Genomic DNA, 24932 nt, shown 5'->3' on the forward strand with positions numbered 1-24932 from the left:
CATTTAACAAATATTTGTGATTGCCCTCATTTGGAAATGTGTTGGGAAGAAGAGTATTTGGAAATGTTTAATATTTTTCTGCACTTGAGAACAGTATCTTGACATATAGATAGGAAAGGAAGTCTATATAGAGAGAGATTATATAGCTATACATTATATATAATTTACAACTATAATCTGTATAATTAACTTATGATTTTAATATGTAATGCATAATAAAATATTTATATTTATAGAGGCTCCTGGATGGCTCAGTCAGTTAAGTGTCCAACTTCAGCTCAAGTCATGATCTCATAGTCTATGAGTTCGAACCCTGTGTTGAGCTCTTGGTGCTGACAGCTGAGAGACTGGAGCCTGCTTAATTCTGTGTCTTCCCCTCTCTCTGCCCCTCCCCTGCCCGTGCCCTGTCTTTCCCTCCCTCTCTCTCTGTCTCTCTCAAAAATAATGAATAAACATTAAAAATTTTTTATAAAAAATATGTATATTTATATATAAAGTTTATAAATGCATATATAACATTTAAAAGTTTAAGTAACTAAGGAAAAGTGCTGTTTGAGGGCTTATTGATCAAGACCACAATACCTGTAGGAGTTTAGAGAACACCGTGCAAACTACAGCAGCTATAAGGGATGACTTACAAAGGTAGCAGAATTTGAAGGGTGTCTCTCAGGCTAATTTAATTTAGAAATGGAATGAATTTTAGCCCCTTGAGCAATGAATAGAATTTATATAGTAGATAGGAAGAATAGAATGTCAAGTAAATGGGATTTTTATTATCTAATGGAGTAAGATTGTGCTAATTTTTCCTACGTAGTTAATTAAAATGTGGTGTTAATGGTAAAAAAAGACTGAACGGCTAACTGTTATGTTTTCTTTTTGTGCAGAGGTGAAGTGTAGGATACTCTTGGCTCTTCTTGAATATTCAGGTAATATTTCCCATTTTTACTGTTTGAAATTATTGTGTCCCATGACCTTAGAAGTCTCATGATATCAAGGCAATGCCTTCAATAAATTAGATGTAAATACTATCCCTACTCTCTCTAAAGCCTTGGAAAGATTTTTAAAAAATACTTAGTTTTAATAAAAATACAAAACATGCTCATCATCAATTATAGTACAAACAAGGAAATGTATATAAATATATATTTAACTAAAAATAGAGCTACCCTACAATCCAGCAATTTTACTATTAGGTATTTACACAAAGGATGCAAAAATACAGATTCTAAGGAGTACATGCACCCTAGTGCTTATAGCAGCATTATCAACAATAGCCAAACTATGAAGAGAGCCCAACTGTCCATCAAATAATGAATGGATAAAGAAGATGTAGTTCACAATGGAATATTACTCAGCCATCCAAAAGAATGAAATCTTGCCATTTGCAATGATTGGATGGAGCTAGATAGTACTTTGCTGAGAGAAATAAATTGGAAAAACAAATACAAATACCATAGATTTCAGTCATATGTGGAATTTAAGAAACAAAACAGATGAACATATGGGAAGGGGAAGGAGAGAAGAGAGAGAAACAAACCACAGGAGATTCTTAATGAAAGAGAACAAACTGAAGGTTGATGGAGGGGGTGGGTGGGGGTGGGGGATGGGCTAAGATGAGTGAAGGGTATTAAGGAGGGCACTTGTGATGAGCACTGGTTATTGTACGTAAGTGATGAATCATTGAATTCTACTCCTGAAACCAATATTGTACTGTATGTTAACTAAATAAAATTTAAATTTAAAAAAAGGAAAAAAATACAAATCTCAAAGTATACATATTTAATTTATATATATTCATTTAATTTTAATTTATATATATAATATAATATTTAATTTTAACTTATTTATATATATATATACACAAACAGAGAATATAATTAAAAAGGAGGAAGGAACCAGGTTTTGGTAAAGTTAATTGTGCAAATGGGGTTTATTGTGAAACTGTGTCTAATTTTGGTTTATGAACAAGAGGTAGGTGGGCCAAAATCAAGGGGTGGAGAAGTGGACTGTACTTAGAAGGAGGAGTCTTTAACAGTCTTTCACACCTGGAGAATTTAAATTATAAGTGAATGAATGAGTCAAGTTAGCCAGAGAGCTTTTTTTGTTTATTGGCTGGTTTTTTATTTAAAGAAGTAGTTGTCTTGTTTTTTGACTGAGTAATAATAACAACAACAAAATATCTTACTTTTTTTAGTTTTACTAATAACCACTAGTTGATAGATCTCATATTTATAGATTTCCTTGGGTCCTCACAATCACTCTGTGAGAATATTATTTTTACATAGGTTTAAAGGTGAAGAAATTAATGTTCAGGCTAATTAATAATAACTACTAACTGGTATTCATTCAACACATATTTTTGAGCATCTGGAAGATTAGATGCCTTGTTGAGTAGTTGCATTAATAGTAAGTGGCAGATGAAATTCAAACTTAGTGATGTCAGTTGCAGAAGTGGTCCTGGAACACATTGCTTTATTCATTAGTATTCAAATGGCTGTTCTTGTAGATCCTTATTTTGATTTCAATTTAATTTTTCTATTCCCATCAGCATTCTCCTTTTTCCTACTTTATTTACTCACCCTTTTTTCTCCCTCATATAGAGGTTAACATCAGAATGCAGCCAAATTACTCCATATTATTGGCTGCAGAATTATGCTATCCACTTGTAAAGGGTAGATTGTGTCTGCTAAATGTTGTTTTTAACTTACCTTTATTCCTATCTGTCTCTCTCTCTCTCTGTCTCTCTCTAATCTCTCTTTTCTTTGTTGTTACTTTTTAAAAAAATTTCTTTTCCCTGCAGTCTAAGAATAATAACTAGGGATACTTGTGTGTCTAGAAACCATCTCATTCTTTTTTAGACCGGCTATGGAATTTGAGCTTTTTAAACAGTGGAGAGTAAATGAAGTGTTACTATTTTAAAACATGTTTGTATAAGGTGATTTTAAGTAGGTACTTAAATACTGGAATGAAACGGAAGCCTTTGATAAGTAAAACATCCATTTGTTTTGAGGGTATTCCCACTACAAGAGACTTATTAGTTTGCAAAAACAGTAAACAAACTGTCACCAAAAAACAGCTCTCCATGCCTTTCTTCTTTTGCTAGAAGCTAGAAGCAGCTGTTGTTCTTGCTGTAGTTCTTATTGATAAAAATGAGGAATCAGAATAGTTTTGGAGAAGTATGGACACTTGTGAATATTGAACATCTGCGTAATTATAAGAAAAGACTTGTCAGTTTTTGCTGGGAGTTTGCTTATTTTGGTGTCTTTGTTCATCATGTGGTTTATTCCCTATTTAGCAATAGAACTGAGCTCCACTCAGTGCCACCCTGCTAGATGCTGGAGAAAAGAAGAATCACAGTAATCATGCTGTGCAATTTTACTTTGATAAGTGCTAAATCTCATTTATCTTTATTGTAGATCTAAGAAGTAGAAATACCTCACATTATATATAGGAATCTGATATGTAGGGTTATTTGGTTTAAAATGGGTGGAATGGGTAGATGAAATCAGATTATATGCCTTTAGGTTCATGAGCATAATTCACATTATATGCCACTTCCCCTGGTCTTGCTATGCTGATGGTCTCTTGGGGAACCTAAACGTGTAAACAGACTCTCACAATGCTGAGTAACTAGCCAACATGTACACGGATGCCCCCAGGCCTGTGGTGGCAGATCCAGGAGTGCAGGATGCTTACTGAGAGAGAGGGGAATTTCACCAGAGGAGATAATATTTTATAAGTTCAGTGGGTTTCAGTAGTTCAAGGAGTAGACTCTTAAGGATGACTTAACGTTTGCTCACAGAAAGGGTGGGAAAGTGTCCATAACCAGAGAGCCCAAAGGTGTGATCTCTAAGAGCATTTATAAGAGCATTTAACATTTGAGATACCTGAGCAGTAGTGTGTTGCTCAAAGAGGAGAGGTCTGTACAGCCAGGGTCCTGGCTGCTTTCAGAGACAATCTCACAAGTTTGTGAAGATTGTTGCTGGTGTAGAGATGAATGGGGGGAAGTAATGCATTTATAAGCTGTCAACATAACTTGAGGATAGATAGATCGTAAAGACCCCTTTCTGCCATTTTGAGTTTTCTACCTTTGTTACTCACCAGAAACAATAATATGTAAAAGTTACTTGAAAATCTCAGTATGATGTGCATATTGAAGTTTATGCAAACAAGCCTTTTTGAAAATAGGAAAGTAAACTGAAAATCGCCTCATTAAATAGGAAGCATTTATAAAATATTTTTCATTTAAAAATATGTTGGTTTGAAATTTAAATGGCCTTGTGGCCCAAGGACATCTTGCATGTCAACTTCCGTTACTGTTTCTGTGAGCACAGACATGGCCGAGACCGCATCTTGGATGTCTTCATACCCCTGGTAACTGGTGCCATGTTTAATTCCTGTGGTGTATTCAGTGTGAAAAGTTAGAATTAATGAACAAATACAACTTTGTGTGATCATTATGTGATTTGATAAAGAGGTTGAATGAAAATTTTACTTGGCTTTAAACGCATATACAATATAGTAACAGAGTGTAGATAAAACATCTAAGCGTTCTTTCTAAGGTTTAAAACAAGGGAAGAAATTTGAGCATTTCTTCTCAAAAGGAATTTGAAGAATTATATCTCCTAGTGGCAAAGTTATTAACCCTTGTGATTTCTTCTAAAGTTCTCAATGGAATTGGATCCTTCCTTCTCTAGACCTTAACTTTCCATTCTTCATATAAGGCATTTCTTTCCAATTCAGTTTTTATTATGAAATTATTCTCAGGTTATAGGTGGGAGTATTCTTGCTAAAATTACTGAAGTATTATTTTAATTTTCCATATTTTCTGCTTTGCTGTAGGACAATAGAAAAGCAAAGCAAGAATGTACAAGAAAGATATAGGGCAATATTATGTAGTTTCTGTCTTGAACTCAGTATTGCAGCTACACATTTTGGCTACCAAGCTGTCTGAATTGTCCTTCTAGGTTAAACTAAATCCAGACATTTCATCAAGTCAGAGAATGAGCTCATACATTTTCATTCCACTTAATTTGTTTGTTGGTTGCTCTATTGGCTCATCATTTTCATTATTAATTCAGTAAATAGTTCCTGAATGTCTACACTTTGTTAGAAATTGTGGACAAGAAAATAAATGTTTTGCTTTTTTCTTAATTGAGGCTTGGACAGTTTTTTCCCAGTTTAGCTATTTCACAGTTACCTGTAAAACACTCTTTTCTATCTATTTGAATGAGACACATGGCATATAATCACTTAAGGGAAATGTCTTACACATGTTGTTGATTAAGTTAATAAGTTGAACCATATGGAATTTCCATATTCAATCATTTTGACCTAGTAAAGCAGCAAGTTCGTATAGTTCAACATAATAAATGAATATTTTCATTATAAAATTAAATATTTAAAATAGTCAATCCTTTTTATATTAATTTTTTAAAGAGTAGCTTTTGCTAATAGTGAAACTAGGTAACACACAGCAATTACATTATGTGTTCACATGCCCTTGATGGTTATTAAAAACATAAGATCACTGTTCTTGGTAAACAACTTAAAAATCATGCCTTTTATCAATAAAGCAAGAACTCATTACTAAATACTGGCAACATTTATATATATATATATTACACTAATATTGACAATGCTTCTTCATTTCTGAAAATCCTGAGCCCTTGAAATATTCACTACACTTTTAAGTATATGAGTATTTTCACTTTTATTGTTCTTCTAGTACAAGTGATTTTTCAATGCATAGAATGTGTGGCTTATATTTATATAGTTCCTGGAGTTTGTATGTATCCAAACACCCATAGAAATGAGTCTCTGTGATCAGGTTCTCAGAGGCAAGCTTGTTTCCACTTCGAAAAAACAGTGGCCCAAGAGTGGCAATTCACAGGGTAAACATACCTTCAGTGTGGGCCCATCAAAAATCCAACCAATTGCAGAATAAGAATCCTGGTGAAAATCTGTGTGTGTTAAAACTGTAAATATATTACTATTTCAATGAAATATAAGAATTTATAAACTGGGCATGTTTACAACTCATGAAGTTTAATAGATAAATCTAAGAGATCCAGATTTGCTTACCAGAACCAATAACAGAAAATATAAATGCCTAATGAATTGATTTTATTCACCTGTGACATTTTTCAAAACTGTCTCTATGTTCTCCTGGGTTACAGACAGCGAGACGCAGCTCCGAAGAGACATGGTTTTCTGCCAGAGTCTTGTGGCCACAGTCTGTGCCTTCTCTGAGCAGCTCATGGCAGCCTTAAACCAGATGTTTGACAACAGCAAAGACAACGAGATGGACACTGGGGAAGCCAGCAGAAGGTGGCTGGACCAGATAGCAAATGCAGGGGTTCTTTTTCACTTTCAGTCGCTCCTGTCACCAAACTTGGTAAGGAATCACCAATATCTCTCACTATCTGTGACAACTGTAACACACCTTGTAGCATATTCCTCATATAAGAAGTGGTTATTCATTATGTATCAGCAGTTAGTCAGCTACTTTAAAAGAGTGCATTTTTCCATGGGCAAATATGGTTTTAGTAATAAGTATGTAGAAGGTATTCCTTCTTTATTGATTTTTATTTATTCTCAGGCTGCAGAGAAAGCCTCCATCTGTTACTAATTGCTGTATCCCTTAGCACTGACTGAGAAAGATCATCAGAGGAAAGAGGGTCTTTCTGCTGTGGTTCCTGATTTCCAATCCAGAAGAAATAGCCTGCCATGAAACCCACGGTTCCACTGAGGTTGATGTCCTAGAGCCTGCTTGGTTGACAAGCTCTGACAACTCGCATGCCTTACTGTCTGACAATCTGTTTAAAATTTCTGTATGTTAAATGATTTTATTTCCTTCCTTTGCATGCATGTTTGTCCTGTTAATGAAAACACTGCCTTAAGTATTGTAGAATATTCCATATTTATACGTCCGTTGCCCACAGCACATATGAAGAAAGCATCGCAAAATAGTTGATAAATCAAAGTTGTCTTTTAACATATACTTTCTGTGGTTCTGATAGTTGTCATGATATTTAAAGGCAAATATGTTCACTCTTACATATAAGCTGAAAGTACTCGTTAAATAGAATTGTAATTTTAAATATGAGATCCTATGTCACCTATTAAAGTACACATAGAATGTGTGACTACCAAGTAACATGGTTGAGGTTTTAAACAAATGTATGTGAGTTTATATACCAAAATCTTTTTCTTCAATGATAATGAAGATAGGGAGGTAACTGTAGTACTGCACAGTCATCGAGGGTTCTGGAAGGATAAGGTAAGAAAGTCCGCCTCAGTGTACTTCAAAGAAACAAAATTAGATTCTTTTGAAAAGATTCTATGCATTCCATGTGGGTGATGGATTTCTTATTCGATTGTTAATAAAACTGAGAAAGATTTAACTAATGAAAGTTTTGAAATAAGGCACTTTGGGAAATGTTTAAAAACTAAATAAATATTAATCATTTCCTATCAAATAGAAATGACATAAGAAGGGAAGCCCACTTTCTAACACATGGTAGCATTAAGTTTTCGTTAAATGTGTGACTGAATGAGGCTTCATTTCTATTCTACTCTTACTTTAAAACTGTCATTGTTTAATCAAGTGCTGGTACTTTTACTTTAAACTTAATTTTGTTTGAAATCCCAAGGAATGGGAGAAAATATTTGCAACTTATATATCTGATAAGTGACTTATATCCAGACTCTAGAAAGAATTCTTTTTTTTTTATTTTTTAAATTTATTTTGAGATTAAGAGAGAGAGAGAGCACAAGCAGGGGAAGGGCAGAGAAGAAGAGACAGAATCCCAAGCAGGTTCCGCACCTGTCAGCGCAGAGCCTGATGTGGGCTCACAAACTGTGAAATCATGATCTGAGCTGAGATCAAAAGTCAGACACTTAACCAACTGAGCCACCCAGGTGCCCCAAGACTCTAGAATGAATTCTTAACTCTTAATAAAAAGACAACTCAGTTAAAAAAGCAAACAAAGGATTTGAATACATGTTTCTTGAAAGAAGATACAAAATGGCCAGAAAGCACATGTAAAGATGATCAACATCATTAGCCATTGGGGAAATGCAACTCAAAACTACAATAAGATACTAGGACACTTGTGATGGGATAGCTGTAATCCAAAAGACAATCACAAGCTTTGGTAAAGAGAAACTGTAACCCTCATACATTGCTGGTGGGAATGTAAAATAGTGCAGCCATTTTTAAACAATTTTTCCATATATTTTTTATTTGAATATAGTTGACATACAATGTTACTTTAGTTTCAGGTGTACAACATAGTGACTGAACTTCTCTATATGTTGTGCTACCCTCACCACAAGTGTAGCTACCATCTGCAGCCATACAACACTATTTATTTTTCCTTATGCTGTGCCTTTTATTCCCGTGACTTATTTATTCCACACCTGGAAGCCTGTATCTCCCGCTCCCCTTTATCCATTTTTCCCATCCCACCACTCCCTTCCCTCTGGCAACCATCAGTTTGTTCTGGTATGTATGGGCCTGATGGACACTGAAGTCAGTGCAACCATTCTGCAAAACTGTTTAGCACTTTTTCAAAATGTTAAACATAGAATTACCATATTACCTAGAAATTCGACTCCTGTATAATATCCATGAAAATGAAAACTTTTATTTTCACGAAAACTTGTATACAAATATCCTCAGGCTTCAACATGGATGGGCATTGAAAACATTATGCTAGTGAAATAAGCCAGCTGCAAAAGACACATATTATTTGAGTCCATTATTGTATAATATGTGAAATAGGCAAGTTTCAGAGACTAAAAGTAGGCTAATGGTTGCCTCAAGCTAAGGACTGGGGGCAGGAATATGGGGAGTTAATGCTAATGGGTACTGAGTTTCATTGTGGAGTGGTGCAAATATTCTAAAATTAGACTATGGTGATAGTTACACAACACTGTGTACACTAAAACCTCTAAGCTTATACACTTTAAATGGGGGGCTTTTAAAGTATGTGAATTATCTCTCAAGAAAACGGTTTTTTCCCTTAGTCCTTTGAAACCCTTAACTTTATAGAACTGATTTAAAATAATCCAGAGTTTGCTTTAAAAAAAAGTCAAACCCATATTTTTTCTGTGTCTGTAAGAAGCACATAAAAGACTCCTAGGAATGTGAAAGGTTCTCTGGGAGCTGCCTGTCCTGGCAGTCTATGTGTCCCTGGGCACTGAGCACAGTCCATAGTCACTCACGTATCACTTTAGCCACGTCTGCTGGAGTGTTAGGGCTTGCACTCCAGCAATCAGAGTCCTGCCTGTTTGGGATATTTTTTCCTTGTGTATATTCTTCTCAGTTGGGAAAATGCTGATTCCTCAGCCCTGTCCTTCCAATTCTAGGTTCATGGCATACTTTTGCTGCTTCAAAGGATTTTCAAAAAAAACAGTTTACTAAAATAAACATTTATCCAGCACTTACTGTGTACCATACACTGTATTATATACCAAACCAACGTGCAAAGGTGATGATTGTCTTAACATTCTGCTTTCTGTGCTGTACATCTTTGGGATCTGGAGTTTGATTTGGTGATTCTTCTTCACACAGTGGACATTCTTTACTATCTCCTTCACCCTGTACTCATGCCTCCCCCCTCCCAAAAAAAAGCTATATGCTTTCATCAACTTTTAAAAATGTGTATAAATCTTGTTAAAATCATTATTTGAAAACATCATTGATAGTCAAAAGGAAACAAATGTTACCTTTAAAAAATAAGCTGTGTATGATAAGGCTAATTTTCTTTCAGGAGGAAATTGATAAAAGACTCTAGATGGTGCACAAAACTGCTAAAGGAAAGCCAGGATATAGTATTAGAAAGATAGTATTGCTGAGGAATGTGTTACCACAGTTGAGCCTTACCTGCATCAGCTGTAGAATAATATGCTCTTAGAATGAAAGAAATGATAAAATCAAATCAGATTTCATAGTCACAAGACTCTAGACTAAGGCCTCATAAGGGCAAGTGAGATAAAAACGATTCTTGTCCCTAAGCTCTTTGGAAGAAAATTACTGCATACATGCAAATTGCTTTCATCACAGCTCTACAAGGTTGCAAAATGAATAATGCATAGCTTATCTTATTGTAAAACAGGATGGAAACTGTGTACTGTAGCTTTTTAATAAAACAATATGCTTGCCTTTTAGCTGTTATATTTTTAAGATTATAGAAGTTTAGAGGCAGATAGCATGCTTATTGTATTATTTACACAGTTGTTTGTAAATAATAAAAATCAACACAGTTTGAATCTAGCAAAGTTGTAGCTATAACCATTTAGATAGTATGGAAAAGTAAAAATATAAAACTATTAAAGAGACTTGTAATTTTGAGGGATTTGTTAATTACACTGTGGGCAGTAAATTATTAGATAAGTGTTGATAATTTGGTCTGCATGTAAATAAAACACAAATGAAGCTAGTTTTGGTCTGGCAATGTGATGTGATGTGATGTTCTATCCTTTGAAATCCATTCATATCTTGTATTTTATTTCTTTCTAGACAGATGAACAAGCCATGTTAGAAGATACACTGGTTGCACTATTTGATTTGGAAAAAGTTTCTTTTTACTTTAAACCATCAGAAGAGGAGCCACTGGTTGCAAGTAAGTAATTGAATGTTTCATAGGTGTTTCATAGAATTTCTTGACATCAAACAACAACATATTGCACAACTTTGATACTAGTATATTTGCTACATAGTTCAAATTATTTTATATAAGATATTATATTTAGGGTAAAATAAATATAACCAACTGTGAAAGTGATAGAAAATATATGTAATTTGAATCTACAGATAATTCTGAACCTTTATTTTCATCTATTAGTTTGAGCTTCAAAACTTTCCTTGAGTGTATACATCAAATTTTGTGCCACAGGCAATATTTTCTTTTTTTTTCTGTTATTATGGTAAAATATACATGCTATAAAGGTTGCCATTTGACCAGTTTTCAGTGTACAATTAAGTGGCGTTAAGTACCTTCTCAGTGTTGTACAATCATTTCCACCACCCATCTCCAGAACTTTCATCCTACTAAAGAGAAACTCCATACTCGTTAAACAATAACTCCCCATTCCTATTCGTTCAGTCCATGGTAACCTCTGTTCCACCTTCTGTCTCTCTGCAGGTGCCTGTACTTGGTACTTTATGTAAATGGGATTATTGAATATTTGTCCTTTCTGCTGCTTTTTTCATGTCAGTTTTTTTTTTTAATGAAAGGACTGCCCTAATATATCTCACTATAGTGGATAAACTCTGTGACCTCTGAGCCGTTTTCAGAAATATATTATATAACAAAACTAACTGAACTGAGTCTTCACTCCTCATCTTCAGTTGATCCTGTAGAGAATATATTAGCAGGCAATGAATATAAGTATTTATAGCCAAGAAGAAAGAGAGGAAACTTAAGTTATGCTCACATTATGTAAAATTTAGATCCAAACCAATTGAGAAAGACATAAAAATCTAGAATTTAATCCTGAAGGTGTATATAAATATTCTACATTTTTCCTAGCTTAACAATAAAAATTGAAAATCATTACATCTGAGTGTCAAATTTTAATGTGTACAAATATAATTACATTACTATCTTGATTCATTTTTTCATCCTGTACAGTTTCCATGATGGCTAAACCTTTTCAAGTGCCTGGAACGAAAAATGCAATATTTTATTCAGGGAAATAAATGAACAAACATCAATTAAGTATATATAGTCAGTAAGCAAAATGGTTTTATGGTTATAAGAGTAGAAGGAAACACAAATGTGGTGTGAAGAATGAAAGAAATAATATCAACAGGACATAGTTGTAACTATTGTTGCAACTAAGTTACTTTATGAATTGACCTGAAGGACTTAAAAGCATCCCTTTGATTTAGCAATTTGCCATCATTAAGCCTACTAAAGGGAATATTTTAGAACATGCAAGCAGAGAAATAGAAATATTTAGGTTAATCTCTATCTTTTAGTTGCTGCAAGTTATCATCATTTATCTACCATTTCAACATTTTCATAAATAAGTTTAAAATATATCTATCAACTCAAGAAATTTTTCACAGTTTATTTTTCTGTCTCTTGTTTTTTCATAAATGTGAGGATCCTATGTAGAAGGTAGAAGGTATAAGCTTCTTCAGGAGTGAGAAGGATTTTTGTTTATTTATTTATTTTTAATTTAATGTTTATTTTTGAGAGAGAGAGAGAGTCAGACACAAGCAGAGGAGGGGCATAGAGAGAGGCAGGCACAGAATGTGCAGCAGGCTCCAAGCTCTGAGCTTTCAGCACAGAGCCCAAAACGGGGCTCCAACTCATGAACTGCGAGATCATGACCTAAGCTGAAGTCAGACACTTAACCAACTGAGGCACCCAGGCTCCTCTTACTTATGTAATGTCTGTTATGATAAATAGGGACCCAGTAAACATTTATTTAATCCATGATCTGATTTAGGAATTGATAAGCATCCATTCATTCATCAAAAATTTCTTAAATACCTACTTATGGCCAAGCACTATTTTAGGAGTTGGATCAGTAGAGTGCTAAACAAACATATCTCTCTTGGAACTGATATTCAAGTGGGGAGAGATAGATAATGAGCAAGATTAATAACTTAATTTGATAATAAAGTAGAAGACAATCATATGAATGTATGAAGGGAAATAGAAGAGAACAAAGGATAACAATGAAGGGGCAGGTGAGAGGTTGCAAATTTTTAACAAGCGAGGAAAGCCTTAACCAAAAAGGAGAGCAAAGGCCTGAAGGGGCAAAGGGATATTTGGGAGGGAGTGTTCCAGACTCTGAAGTGGAAACAGGTGTGGTATGCTCCCAGGGTAACAAGGAGCCCCGTGTGGCTGGAGTGGCATGAGTGAGGAGAAAGAGCAGGGCATGAGAGCAGAGAGCAGGCCAGACCACTGAAAGAACTTCGCATTTCTACTGAAGCCATGGAGCAGAGGAATGACCTGATTTGACTTACCTATTGAAAGCTGCCTCTGGCTGCAATGTTGTATAAAGCATTACTGGGGACAAGGACAGAAGCAGAGCGACCAGTGAGGAAGCTACTCAAGTGACCCAGGTTGAAAGATGATGGTGACTTGACCTTGAGGGTAGTTGTGGAGATGATAGAAGTGGTTGCTTCTGTATGTATTAAATTATGAAGGTACAGAGAACAGAATTTTATTAAAGTCTCATCTTCACTGATAAATGAGAGAGAATTAGAACATGAATTACAATGTTAAGGATTTGGATTATATTCAAGGGAGAACTTGGTAAAGGGGATTAATTAATGAGGATAATATTACTTGAACAAATTGTATGGTCTTCTGTGGACATAAAAAATATAGAATATATTTTCATTTACTTTAATCATGTGGGCATGATTTGCCAAAGGCAGAGAATCTCTTATTTTCACAACATCACCTGTTTTTTTTTTCTTTTAAATTTTGCTTCAGGAGCCATTAGCTCACAGGAGTACTGTTATCCTTGGTTCAAATATGACATTACTGGTGAATGGTCTTTTGAGCAAGCAGGCAGGGGACCTGTGTTATAAGCTTAATAAAATATTTACTTATTGCCTAGCCACTAAAAGAGATTTAATTCAGCACATTGAAAAATAGTATAAATATTAGAGATAATTAAGACCACGTAAGTAATATTAGCATATAAATGTGCACATATCTGTGACAAACATAAACATTCATATAATTCATATATATTTTTATGAAAGTCCCCAAAGGATAACCTCAACTTCTGAAAACAGGTCCGTAGGGAAAGGTCAGTTCTAATGCAACTAATAGTTATTCCAAGCAAGTCACTAACAATGACAATAGGAATATAGTTATTCTTTTAAGTTGATTCAGGAAAGAAGAGAATTTTTCAATACCCAGTGTCATCACATCTTATTTAAGTGGTATAAGGAAAGTAGAACTTTGTTATTAATTGCATGTGATTTGATCTTTCTGTAAGGTTAGAAACAGAGGAGTCATATGGACTCATTAATTTGCATCACTGTAGTGAAGACTAGTTTGGCTGCATGTCTTTGAGGAAAGAACTGAGCACAGAGGGGAAGAGACATGAAGCTACAAAGAGAACACTAGCTTTAAAGATAAGAAACTTGAGTTCCAAACCTGTGCAACTCTCATCCGTACTCATGAGAATACTAGCTTTCCCTGACTCATGAGGTCCTGAGTCTTAAATAAGATAATGTATTTGAAAGTCCCTAGCCTTGTGCCCGCTCTGTCTCTGTCTCTGTCTCTCTCTCTCAAAAATAAACATTTAAAAAAATCTAATAAAGAAATAAAAATTATAAAGAGGGGTGCCTGGGTGGCTCAGTTAGTTAAATGGTCAACTTTGGTTCAGGTCATGATTTTGCGGCCTGTGAGTTCAAGCCATGCATTGGACTCTGTGCTGACAGCTCAGAACCTGGGGCCTGCTTCAGATTCTGTGTCTCCCTTTCTCTCTGCCCCTCCTCTGCTTGAGCTTGAGCTCACTTGCTCACTCTCTCTCTCTCTTAAAAATAAATAAACATTAAAAAATTGAAAAATAAAAAAAAGTCCCTAGCATTATATGAGGTTTATGGTAGTATTCAGTAAATATTTGAATCAATCCTCCTTACTTTATTACTCTGTATCTTTTTAAAAAGCTATATTTAGCATTACTTACACTCACATTTTTGCATTAAAGAATAATGAGATTCTAAAGAAATATGGCTTGCCAGGCAATTTGAACTCAAATGTCTGGATTGAAGACATTTTATTTTCCTTTAAGAAATATTAGGCATACACATCATGCTAACTGCTGAACTAAATTTCAGAGATATAATAATAACTATATAAAACAAAGATTCTGTTGGCATGCAGCTTAGAAACTAGCCAGAGATACAAAGGAATAGATGGATGTTGTGACCCCTTGCAGTATAAGGAAAGTATGAGATCCTTCCTTTGTCATGTTATGTAATTAGTGAAGAGGGAATAAGTGAGCTAAATGATTAGGTTGTATAAAATTAAATATACTTTATGGAAAATCTTAATATTTTTGGAGAATAAAAATATAATGATAGCAGATCCTTCCCCCTTTTAATGATGATACAGGTAATTTTAATATAATGATTAGAAGAATAGATATTTTTGAGCTTTCACTTTTTCTGTGTGGGCCAGGCATTGTACCTGGAACTGTGGATGCCATTGTGAAGAGGACAGACACCATCCCTATCTTTATGGAGCTCACAGCCTACTTGGGAGAAAACAAAGAAGGAATCAACTACAGAGATGATTAGGGCCATGATAAATCCTATGCAGGAAATAAACAATGCATATAGAATGAGGGTAAGGTGGCAGTTTAAAGGATCAACAGGGAATGGTTCTCAGCAGAAATAGCTTTTAAGCTGAAATCCAAAGAGTGAGAAAGACCCAACCACGCAGAGATTCAAGGAAAAACATTTCAGGGAAAGGTAACTAATAACTTCTTAGAGACTTATTTTCGAACTCATAGGCCCTTTTAGTGATGGAGGGTCATGTTTACCGGGATGGGATGCCATGGTTGGAACTCCTGTCTGGAATAAATACCATAGATTGGAACCAGAGACCTTTTCTTAGTGCAATAATTTTTCGGAGCCTTTAATCATTACATAGCCCTAATCTTCAGTTTGTTCTTCATAGTAGATAAATTTCCACAAATAAAAGGCAGCGATTTCCAGCTCCACATTACTATGTCCTTTTATAGGTATACCAGTTACTTTGAGAGAAAGTCACTCACTCTTAGCTTTAACTTCATTTAAAATTTAATATACTTAATAATTTTTGTCATTTTCACTTTCTTAGTTCCTAGTATAGCATGTTTATTTGTTCTCAGTCCTATAATGTAACTCCAACTGCTGCATTAATATCTTTCTTTCAAAAATATTATCCATTTGATAACAGAGATTGGCCACTTTGGTGCCAAAGAGTAAACAAATGGAATTTGAAAACTGAATACAAATGAAAGACATTGCATGAAAAAGGGAACTAGAAAATACAAATATTTAGTATATACTTAGTATATATACATTTTCTTTAGTGTCTATGCATCTTTTTTCTTTAATATAGAGCCAAGAAAAAAATGGATTTTCCCAATCATTAAAATCCAGTAGATTTTCAAATCTTCAACTGAGAAATGTGTTCTCTTTCCTAAACTGAAATCCTATATACCTTCCTTAAGCATATAGAAAGAGGCTCCTAGATGGCTCAGTCAGTAAGAGCCCAGCTCTTAATCTCTGCTCAGGTCAAAGCCCTGTGTCAGGCTCTGTACTGACAGCACAGCATGGAGCCTGCTTGGAATTTTCTGTCTCTTTCTGTCTCTGTGCCCCTCCCCTGCTTTCTCTCTCTCTCTCTCTCTCTCTCTCTCTCTCTCTTTCTCTCTCTTTCAAATAAAGTTAAACTTTAAAAATATAGAAACAAAAATAAAATAACATTATTATATGGGATAAAAGAGACTTGTAGATGTTAATACAATACCTCTGCTATTGATATGTATAATTAGCTACATTTAATGAGAAACTTGGAATCTCTTTTCATTAATGGATTTAACCTTAAAGTCTACTTTTATATACAATTTTGTTCAAGAAGCTGGTTAGAACTAACAAATACTGAGTCAAGAACTTATCTTAAAATTTCTACTATATCTTTGCCTTAGTTTTTAACTTGGTTAATATGACTATTCTAGCTTCTTAGGAAGATTTTACATTCTATTTAAATGAAATGAAAATTATTTGTCTTGGATAAGTAACATAAAATAGGAAGTATTTATGAGCACTGTGAAATACTCCTACAGCATTTTAGCTTTTCAAGTTGGTTGGTTTTGGGGTTTGGTTTTTTATTTTGCTTTTATTTTTGAGTAATTAAACTTAAGATCTTTGAGAAAACTAAGAGAATTTGTACAGATAATTTCTAATGACTGTGGGGCATCAACAAAGGTAATACATTTTTGATCTGGTGCTCAGGGGAATGGAACTTGCAAAACCCATGCGAATTTTGATAGTGGTTGCTATATACCCAATCTCTTGACACTACTTAAGAATTGTACCCCAAGGACTCATTTTGACTAAAATATGAATGAGGCAGCTGCCCTGGGAGTTTGTGATTTCAAGCCATGTGTAACTAAACTTCTCATTTAGTTAAGTGAGACATCTGGTGTGTCAAAGTGTAACGAAATTTTCTATTGTAGAATTTTATATACAGTACAGTAATAAATCTGTTGCTTTAGGGGCTCCTGGGTGGCTTAGTCGGTTAAGCGTCCGACTTTCGCTTAGGTCGTGATCTCGCGGTTTGTGGGTTCGAGCCCCGCTTCGGGCTCTGTGCTGACTGCCAGCTCAGAGCCTGGAGCCTGTTTCAGTCTGTGACTCCCTCTCTCTCTGACCCTCCCCTGCTCACGCTGTCTCTCTCTCCTGGAAATAAATAAAACATTAAAAAAAAATTAAAAATATCTGTTGCTTTAGCTAATAAGAATTTGATTTAATACTCTTTCACTGAATAGTATTATAAGTTTGCCTAACTTGAACTTGACATACATGTCAAGAATATTATATTAGTATAATACATTATATAATATATGTATATATAATATATATATTAGTTTCTAGTAATTTTAAAGATTTTTAAAAAAGTTAACAAGTATACGTTATGACATAACCTGATTTTTGGAAATAACGTAATATTAAATGTCATTTTAGATGTTCCTCTTACATATCAAGCGGAGGGAAGCCGGCAGGCTCTGAAAGTTTACTTCTACATTGATGGTTATCATTTTGAACAACTGCCTCAACGTTTGAAAAATGGAGGAGGGTTTAAAATTCATCCTGTTCTTTTTGCACAAGGTACACTGCTTTCTTTAATACATGTACATAAATTGTGTTATCTTTGTCAATTTTAAAAAATACCTGTAGTTGTAGCTTTTTTTTCTCATTAATTCAAATATTCCTTCATAGTACCTAGGTAATATATTTACTTCTGCAAATGTTTATTAAGGAAAGAATAACATAAGGTTTAAATATTTACCAAATAGGAGTGTAACAGTATTTATAATGGAGAAACAAGACATGAGTGGTTTAAATAATAAAGATAAATTAATTTGGCTTAAATAAATTATGGTAGAGCCATTAAAATTGTACGGTTAAGAACATTTTATGAGTTAGAAAAAGTTTGGCAATGTACAGATGCAGGTTACAAAAAAGAATTTTTATTATAGTCTCAATTATGTAATCCACATATGTATATAATTAAATGTATATAAAATGTTTTTGTATCATTGGGTGATTAAACTGATGATGATTTCTTATTCTTTGAGTTTTCACTTTGAGTAAAAATATATTCCTTTTATAGATAAGAGAATTGTTTTGGCAAATGAACAATGAGGTTTTTTAACTGCAATAGAAGAAATCAAGGTTAACATCAGTTAGAAGATTCTTTCCATGAACTGGGTTCCAAGGAAAGGTCCTGGATCTTTTTTATTTCTGGGGTCACAAATGCAGCTCCAAACTGATCAGAAGTCCAGATTATTCTAGTGTAGTTTCTTCTTTTTTTTGTTTTTTAAATTTTTTATTTATTTCTAGGAGAGAGAGAGAGAGACAGCATGAGCAGGGGAGGGTCAGAGAGAGAGGGAGTCACAGACTCTGAAATAGGCTTCAGGCTCTGAGCTGGCAGTCAGCACAGAGCCCGACGCGGGGCCCGAACCCATGAACCACGAGATCATGACCTAAGCGAAAGTCGACGCTTAACCGACTAAGCCACCCAGGCGCCCCTAGTGTAGTTTCTTCTAGTCTGTGATTTTTTTTTAACTCATGCTGTGTTCACAAGATTATATCAATTTCTCTGAGCAATTCCATGGAGGATTTCATTTTTTCTTCTATTGAGTTTTCAAGAACTGTATCAATTTTGTTGTGGAATTTTTATATTCTAATAAAAAATGGGAAGAGTAGAGGAATAAAAATCAATCTCTGTAACAGAAGAACAGACAGGCATATGAAATGAAAATCCACGCCCAAGTGAAAATTCTTGTACCATATGCATATTATTGTAATTCTAAAAGATAGATTGCCCTTTCTTTGATTGCCATAGTTTAAAAACAATGACTGCCTCAGATACTTGGTAAGAATACATTTTAGCAGAGGAAAGTGTCAGTGCAGAGATCTTAGGAGTTTATTAGAAGGTATTTTCATTTTTTGTTGAAGGACTGTGGTAGGGTCCATATAGATAATACAAGAGTCTGTAATGGAAAGAAATTGGTGAAAAAAAGAAACTGAGCAAAAATAGACCTTTGGAGCTACACTGGGAGAATAGTTTAGCCTGAAATATGTTAAAAAGCCATTACACAGATACTTTTAGAAGACAAAGGAGACTGCTCTGGAATGCTAGGTTTTATAGGATTGAACCAGAGTTTACAGTTATTAAAGGTTCTTCACTTCCTTTCCTTTACTCCTCTTTTTAAAAATTCTGCCTTTGAAATCATGACTGAGGTGACAGATGGCATTTTGCATCTTTTCTAAAAAAATTATTACATTTGTGACACATCAGCCATAAATAGCTGAATATTCATACCCAACAGCAAATGTTCATAGGAAAAGGAAGAGTATTTTCCAAGTAACCTCTATTTTATAATTATGGCTAAGTCTAATTTAAAAAACAAACAAACCCTGAATATGTATTAGTTCAGTGAACACAGTATTGCTTTTTAAAATGTAATGAAACACTAGCTAACATTAGGTTTTAATATTCACACAGCAATGAACTATGGAAAAGCAGCAGTGGAAACACTTCTGCAGTTGAGGTCACAGACAGGCAAAGAAGACTGGAAAACAGCTTGTCTCATTACAACAGTGTCAGTGATAAGGCTGCTTATTTAAAGGGGTTGCGGAAGTTCCTCTGCACTTCTAAAACTCTGCACTTCTAAGGATCCATTATTAGTTGCTCTGACTGTTTTCATCAGATTGAGAGAAGCCCAGGAAATTCAGCTCTAGCTTGAAGAGAGATTACCATCTGGTAATTGAAAGTGGTGGTAAATGAAGAGATTCCAAATGGTGTCTATTCCGGAGATGAAAGTGTATTCGAAGGGTTTTAGTTTTAGGTGTACATATGTGCATGGGTCTTTGCTAGCAAATACAAAAATTAGAAAAATGAGATGAATTTGAAAGCCTCCTAAGAAAAATATTTCTGTCAGCCCTTGTAAAGTTGTCTGTTGTACCATATACTTAGAACAGGAAGTGAATGTACTGCTTTCTTCCCATTTTTCTTGCCTGAATGGACCTTTTGGCGAAGGAAGGTACCCTGACTGTTGGGGCACCCTGCAGAGATGGGACCAGGTATGAGATCAGGAATTCTAGTGCCAGAAGCAAGCAGGATACACTTTAGGGAACATGTATCACTCAAGGCCAGACCTGCAGGAAAACAGGAATCTGGGCAGACAAAACAAGTGATACAGATTTACAAGATAAAGATCACAGAAGCAGCCAAACAGGAAAGTGAGCACAGAGCATAAGCAAAATGCTAGAAGGAAAAGATCCCACGAAAGCAGTCTTCTATAAGTACTTCCTACAGGCCAGGGAGTTAACCCTGTGGGGATCCCCAAGCAAGTGACTATAAACTTGGTGAAAAATGGGAGTAAGGAGGATAAATATTTAGGATCGCTTCCTCTGCCCACTCCCCATTGACTTGTTTGCTTGCTGTCTCTCAGTGGTTTTCAATATTGGCTGCACCTTAATCACTTTGGGGAGGTTTTAGAAAATACCCATGCTTGATCCCACATCAAACTGATTAAGTCAGAATCTCTGGGACATAAAGCCCAGATACCAGTATAGTTTAGAAGCTTTACAAGTGATTCTGTTTTGTTTTGTTTTGTTTTTTAAGTTTATTTGTTTATTTTGAGAGGACCGAGACAGCATGAGTGGGGAAAGGGCAGAGAGAGAGGGATACAGAATCCCAAGCAGGCTCCACACTGTCATTGCAGAACCTACACAGAGCTCTAACCCACAAAATAATGAGAGCCAAAACCAAGAGTCAGGCGCTCAACCAACTGAGCCACCCGGGTGCCCCTTTACAGGTGATTCTAAAGTCCACCAGGAGTGAGGAAGCACAGGTCAATGTAGATTATGAAGCACTGTGCAATTATCCAGTTAATCCTTGCTTAATTAGGTTGATCCATTTCATAAAAGTTCAACATTTCTAGATATGGGGAGACAAGATGATGGACTGGGGCCTTTTCACTTCTGCATTAAATCATGAGGATGCAGGCTGCCCCTAGGAGATGTGATTTGGTTGGGACAGTTTTCTTCAGCAAAGACTGAAGATGCCCTAAAGAACTGAGGGCTGAGGGCTGTCTTCTGGCAACCACAACAGCTAGGGCAACAAACCCATCCTTTCTGAAAGGGGATCCGAGTGGGTGACTTGTTAAGGTCCACATCTTGTACCCTCAGACCCATTTGGGTCAAGGGTAGGAGTGTCTCCTTTGTGACTCTCATGGGCTCCCTTCAAGGGATGAGCCATAACTCCTGCGGCTGTAGCTGGTCTTGAGGCTGCAACAGATGCCCATTTTCCCTCTTCTGTATCCATTGTAGATCAGCCTTGCTCTCAGCCTGAACTTTCTTGTCCCAGGGGCCTGACTAAGGCTTCCATCCCCGAGGGGCATGACCACCCCCCACCCCCGTTCATTATGGCCTTCTCAGGCCAGGGTTGCTGCATTTGTCCATTTACTGTCAAATTTAGACATGGAGGTACCAAGAGGGACCCAAGTGGATTACTGGGTGCCAAACATGTTTCTTCCTGCCCTCATTATATAACAATAGCCCTACTTCCTTATGTGTCACAGACTATGAGTCTGGAGTTCTCTCATGTCCAGCAATGAGTGGACACAGGAATACAAAAGAGGCTAATGTCTGGGAGGAGACAAGAACCCCAAAGAGGGGTTTCCTCTCCGTATTTATTGAGTGCTCAATGTTCCCACACGTAATGAATGTGAAGAAAACAAGATCTTACACATATGGTGAACGTGGAGAAAACAATGAGACAGTAATCATTAACTTGTGTGTATAAGAAGCAAAGAGTCTGGGGGGGGCAAGTGGAGTTTGTGATCAAGGTACACTGGTATCAGATGGAAAGTAATTTCCTGCAGGTGATATAACAAGTTAATTGTGATCCCATTACAATATCTTGATAGCTCACCTCAGGTGTTTTTGCCTCATGGTGGCAGCTTTCCACCCTAAGCTTTTCTTTAACCCATTTATATAAGTAGAACCTGTTTCCTCATGCTTATGATGATCAGAATCGATTAGCCTTGCTAAGATGGTGATTGCTCTTCCTGGGTGCCTTGGCACAAGGGGCCTCCAGTGCTCAGGTGGCAACCATAGCTTATGTTCAGTGGGACCCCCACCTTGTCTTCTAGGGAGAGTGTGTCCTTTGGGGGATCAGGACCTTTTAAATCCCTGGAGCCAAAGTTTCAGGAATGGGAAGCACACATCCCCAAGTGAGGCACCAGGACTGATGTTGTATTAGTTTCCCAGTGCTGCCATAACAAATGACCACAGACTATGTGGCTTAAACCAACAGAAATTTATTCTATCATCATTCTGGAGGCTACAAGTCTGAAATCTAGATGCCCAAAGGCCATGCTCCCTTGGAAGACTCTAAAGAGGAATCCTTCCTTACCTTCTAGCTTCTGCTGGCTGTCAGGAGTCTTTGGAATGCCTTGGCTTGTGATGGCATAATTACAGTCTCTGCCTCTACCTTCACACAACCTTTTTCCCTCTGTGTGTCAGTCTCTCTTCTATGTCCCAATAAGGTGGACACTTCTCATAAGAACATGAGTCATTGGATTTGGGCCCACCCTAATCCAAGATGACTTCATTTTAAGTTGATGATATCTACAAAGACTCTATATAAAAATTAGGTCACATTTGCAGCCACCAGGGGTTAGGACTTTTGTCGTATCTTTTTGGAGGACACAATTCAACCCTCAATAGATGCTAAGCAGGGACCTTTTTGCTTCCACTCTTGGTTCCTAGACCCATGTATTCTGCCTATTAGGAACATGGCATCATATAAAGGTCTCTGATTTTAGATATACTGTATCCTAGAACATGGCATCTCTTCTTCATAAAGTAGTGAGAAGTACTTGTTTCCTGGATCTCTTACATGGTTTTCCTGACAGTAAATAGGACCTGCCATGCCAATCCTTTCTCCACAAACACACTGGTGTATATTTGTTTTTCAGCCCTTATGAAAAAGGCTGGCACCACAAACTAAATGCTAACTTTTACTTCTTTATAGGGTGTCCTTCTATTCTCAGAGAATAATTAAAATCAATCAGGAACTTGAGCATTTTCTCTTCTATTTTTTTAATTAAAAAATATTATTCCATTATACAGCATTATATCTTTTAAACAAAAGGGAACACTTTGTTATAAATATTGTCATTTTTCTAAGGTGCCTTCCTTCATTCAAATATTTTTTTTTTATTTAGAGTGTTTGCAAAACTCTACTTTGGGTCCTTTAAAAGATGAATCTCTTAGTTTTCTCTCTGAGTTGTATATAGCATTTGAAATTGAAACATTAAGTAGCTTTCCCACCCCAAATTTTTAATTAAATTCTAGTTAGTTGACACACAGTAAGTGCAGTATTGGTTTCAGGAGTAGAATTCAGTGGTTCATCACTTACATACAACAAACACCCAGTGCTCATCACAAATGCCCTTTTTTTTTTTTAATCTTTTTTTTTAATGTTTTATTTATTTCTGAGAGAGAGAGACAGCATGAGCAGGGGAGGGTCATAGAGAGAAGGAGACACAGAATCTGAAACAGTCCCCAGGCTCTGAGCTAGCTGTCAGCACAGAGCCCAATGTGGGGCTTGAACCCACAAACCGTGAGATCATGACCTGAGCCAAAGTCGATGCTTAACCGACTGAGCCACCCAGGCACCCCACAAATGCCCTTCTAGTACCCATCACCCATCTAGTACATCCCCCCACCCACTTCTCTCCAATACCCTCAGTTTGTTCTCTATCTTTACAAGTCTCTCATGGTTTGTTTCCCTGTCTTCCCCCTACTTCCCATATGTTCATCTGTTTTGTTTCTTAAATTCCATGTGGGAGTGAAATCATATGGTATTTGTCAAACTGGATTATTTCACTTAGCATAATACACTCCATCCACATTGTTGCAGATAGCAAGGTATCCTTCCTTTTGATGACTGAGTAATATTCCATTATACACACAGCTGTATTATACACACACACACACACACACACACATATACATCTTCTTTATCCATTCATCTGTTGATGGTCATTTGGGCTTCATGCACCCCTTCAAATCTGTATTTTTGTAACCTTTGGGTAAATACCTAGCAGTGTTATAAAAGAAAGAACAGTTCCCAGAATTGAGATTTCGTAAATGTTAGAACTGGTCTGTGAACACGTGAGCTTGCCCCTCTTTAAAAAGCAGCACAACCTTTCCCACATGCTGGTTATAATAAGATTGATAAAACTTGCTTTCCTCACAAAAGCTGTGACCGGTATGAAGAATTCTGACCACTGTGACAGATGCATATGTCATATTTTAGTTAGCCATTGAAGTGTCATTGTGCTATCAGGAAAGAGTGTTAGTTGGTTGAAACAGTTCTTAAAAATGTTCTTCATATATTCTGTATTTTTCCTTATCAATTCCTTTCTTGGAAAAGCCTTGAAAGATATTTTGAGTGAGTGGAAATGCAGTTCATTTTCAGTCTTAGAATAATTTAATTTCCATTTTGCTTGACTACCTAAGTTTGATGGGATGATTTGCTTCCTCAAATTAAGAAGGGAAAACAAGCAAAGAAACGGATCGTATTTTCAATATTTCTTTTAATTAAATGCTATTAAGTATTTATTCAACCAAATATGTCAATAGTACTTCTAAGAAA

At 35.8% G+C, this 24932-nt stretch overlaps 1 protein-coding gene across 1 annotated transcript in view; it reads left to right on the top strand.

Moving 5' to 3' along the window:
- PREX2 (phosphatidylinositol-3,4,5-trisphosphate dependent Rac exchange factor 2) overlaps positions 1–24932 on the top strand; it is a 299267-nt gene that overhangs the window by 197463 nt on the left and 76872 nt on the right. The window contains exons 31-34 of the mRNA XM_039216921.1: positions 885–926; positions 6180–6397; positions 10529–10631; positions 17720–17863. Of these exons, the coding sequence (XP_039072852.1) occupies positions 885–926; positions 6180–6397; positions 10529–10631; positions 17720–17863 (507 nt within the window). The remainder of the gene's footprint in view (positions 1–884; positions 927–6179; positions 6398–10528; positions 10632–17719; positions 17864–24932) is intronic.

The sequence above is a fragment of the Hyaena hyaena genome, unplaced genomic scaffold (assembly GCF_003009895.1).
Source record: "Hyaena hyaena isolate Hyena2069 unplaced genomic scaffold, ASM300989v1 scaffold_660, whole genome shotgun sequence".
Classification (NCBI taxonomy): Eukaryota; Metazoa; Chordata; class Mammalia; order Carnivora; family Hyaenidae; genus Hyaena; species Hyaena hyaena.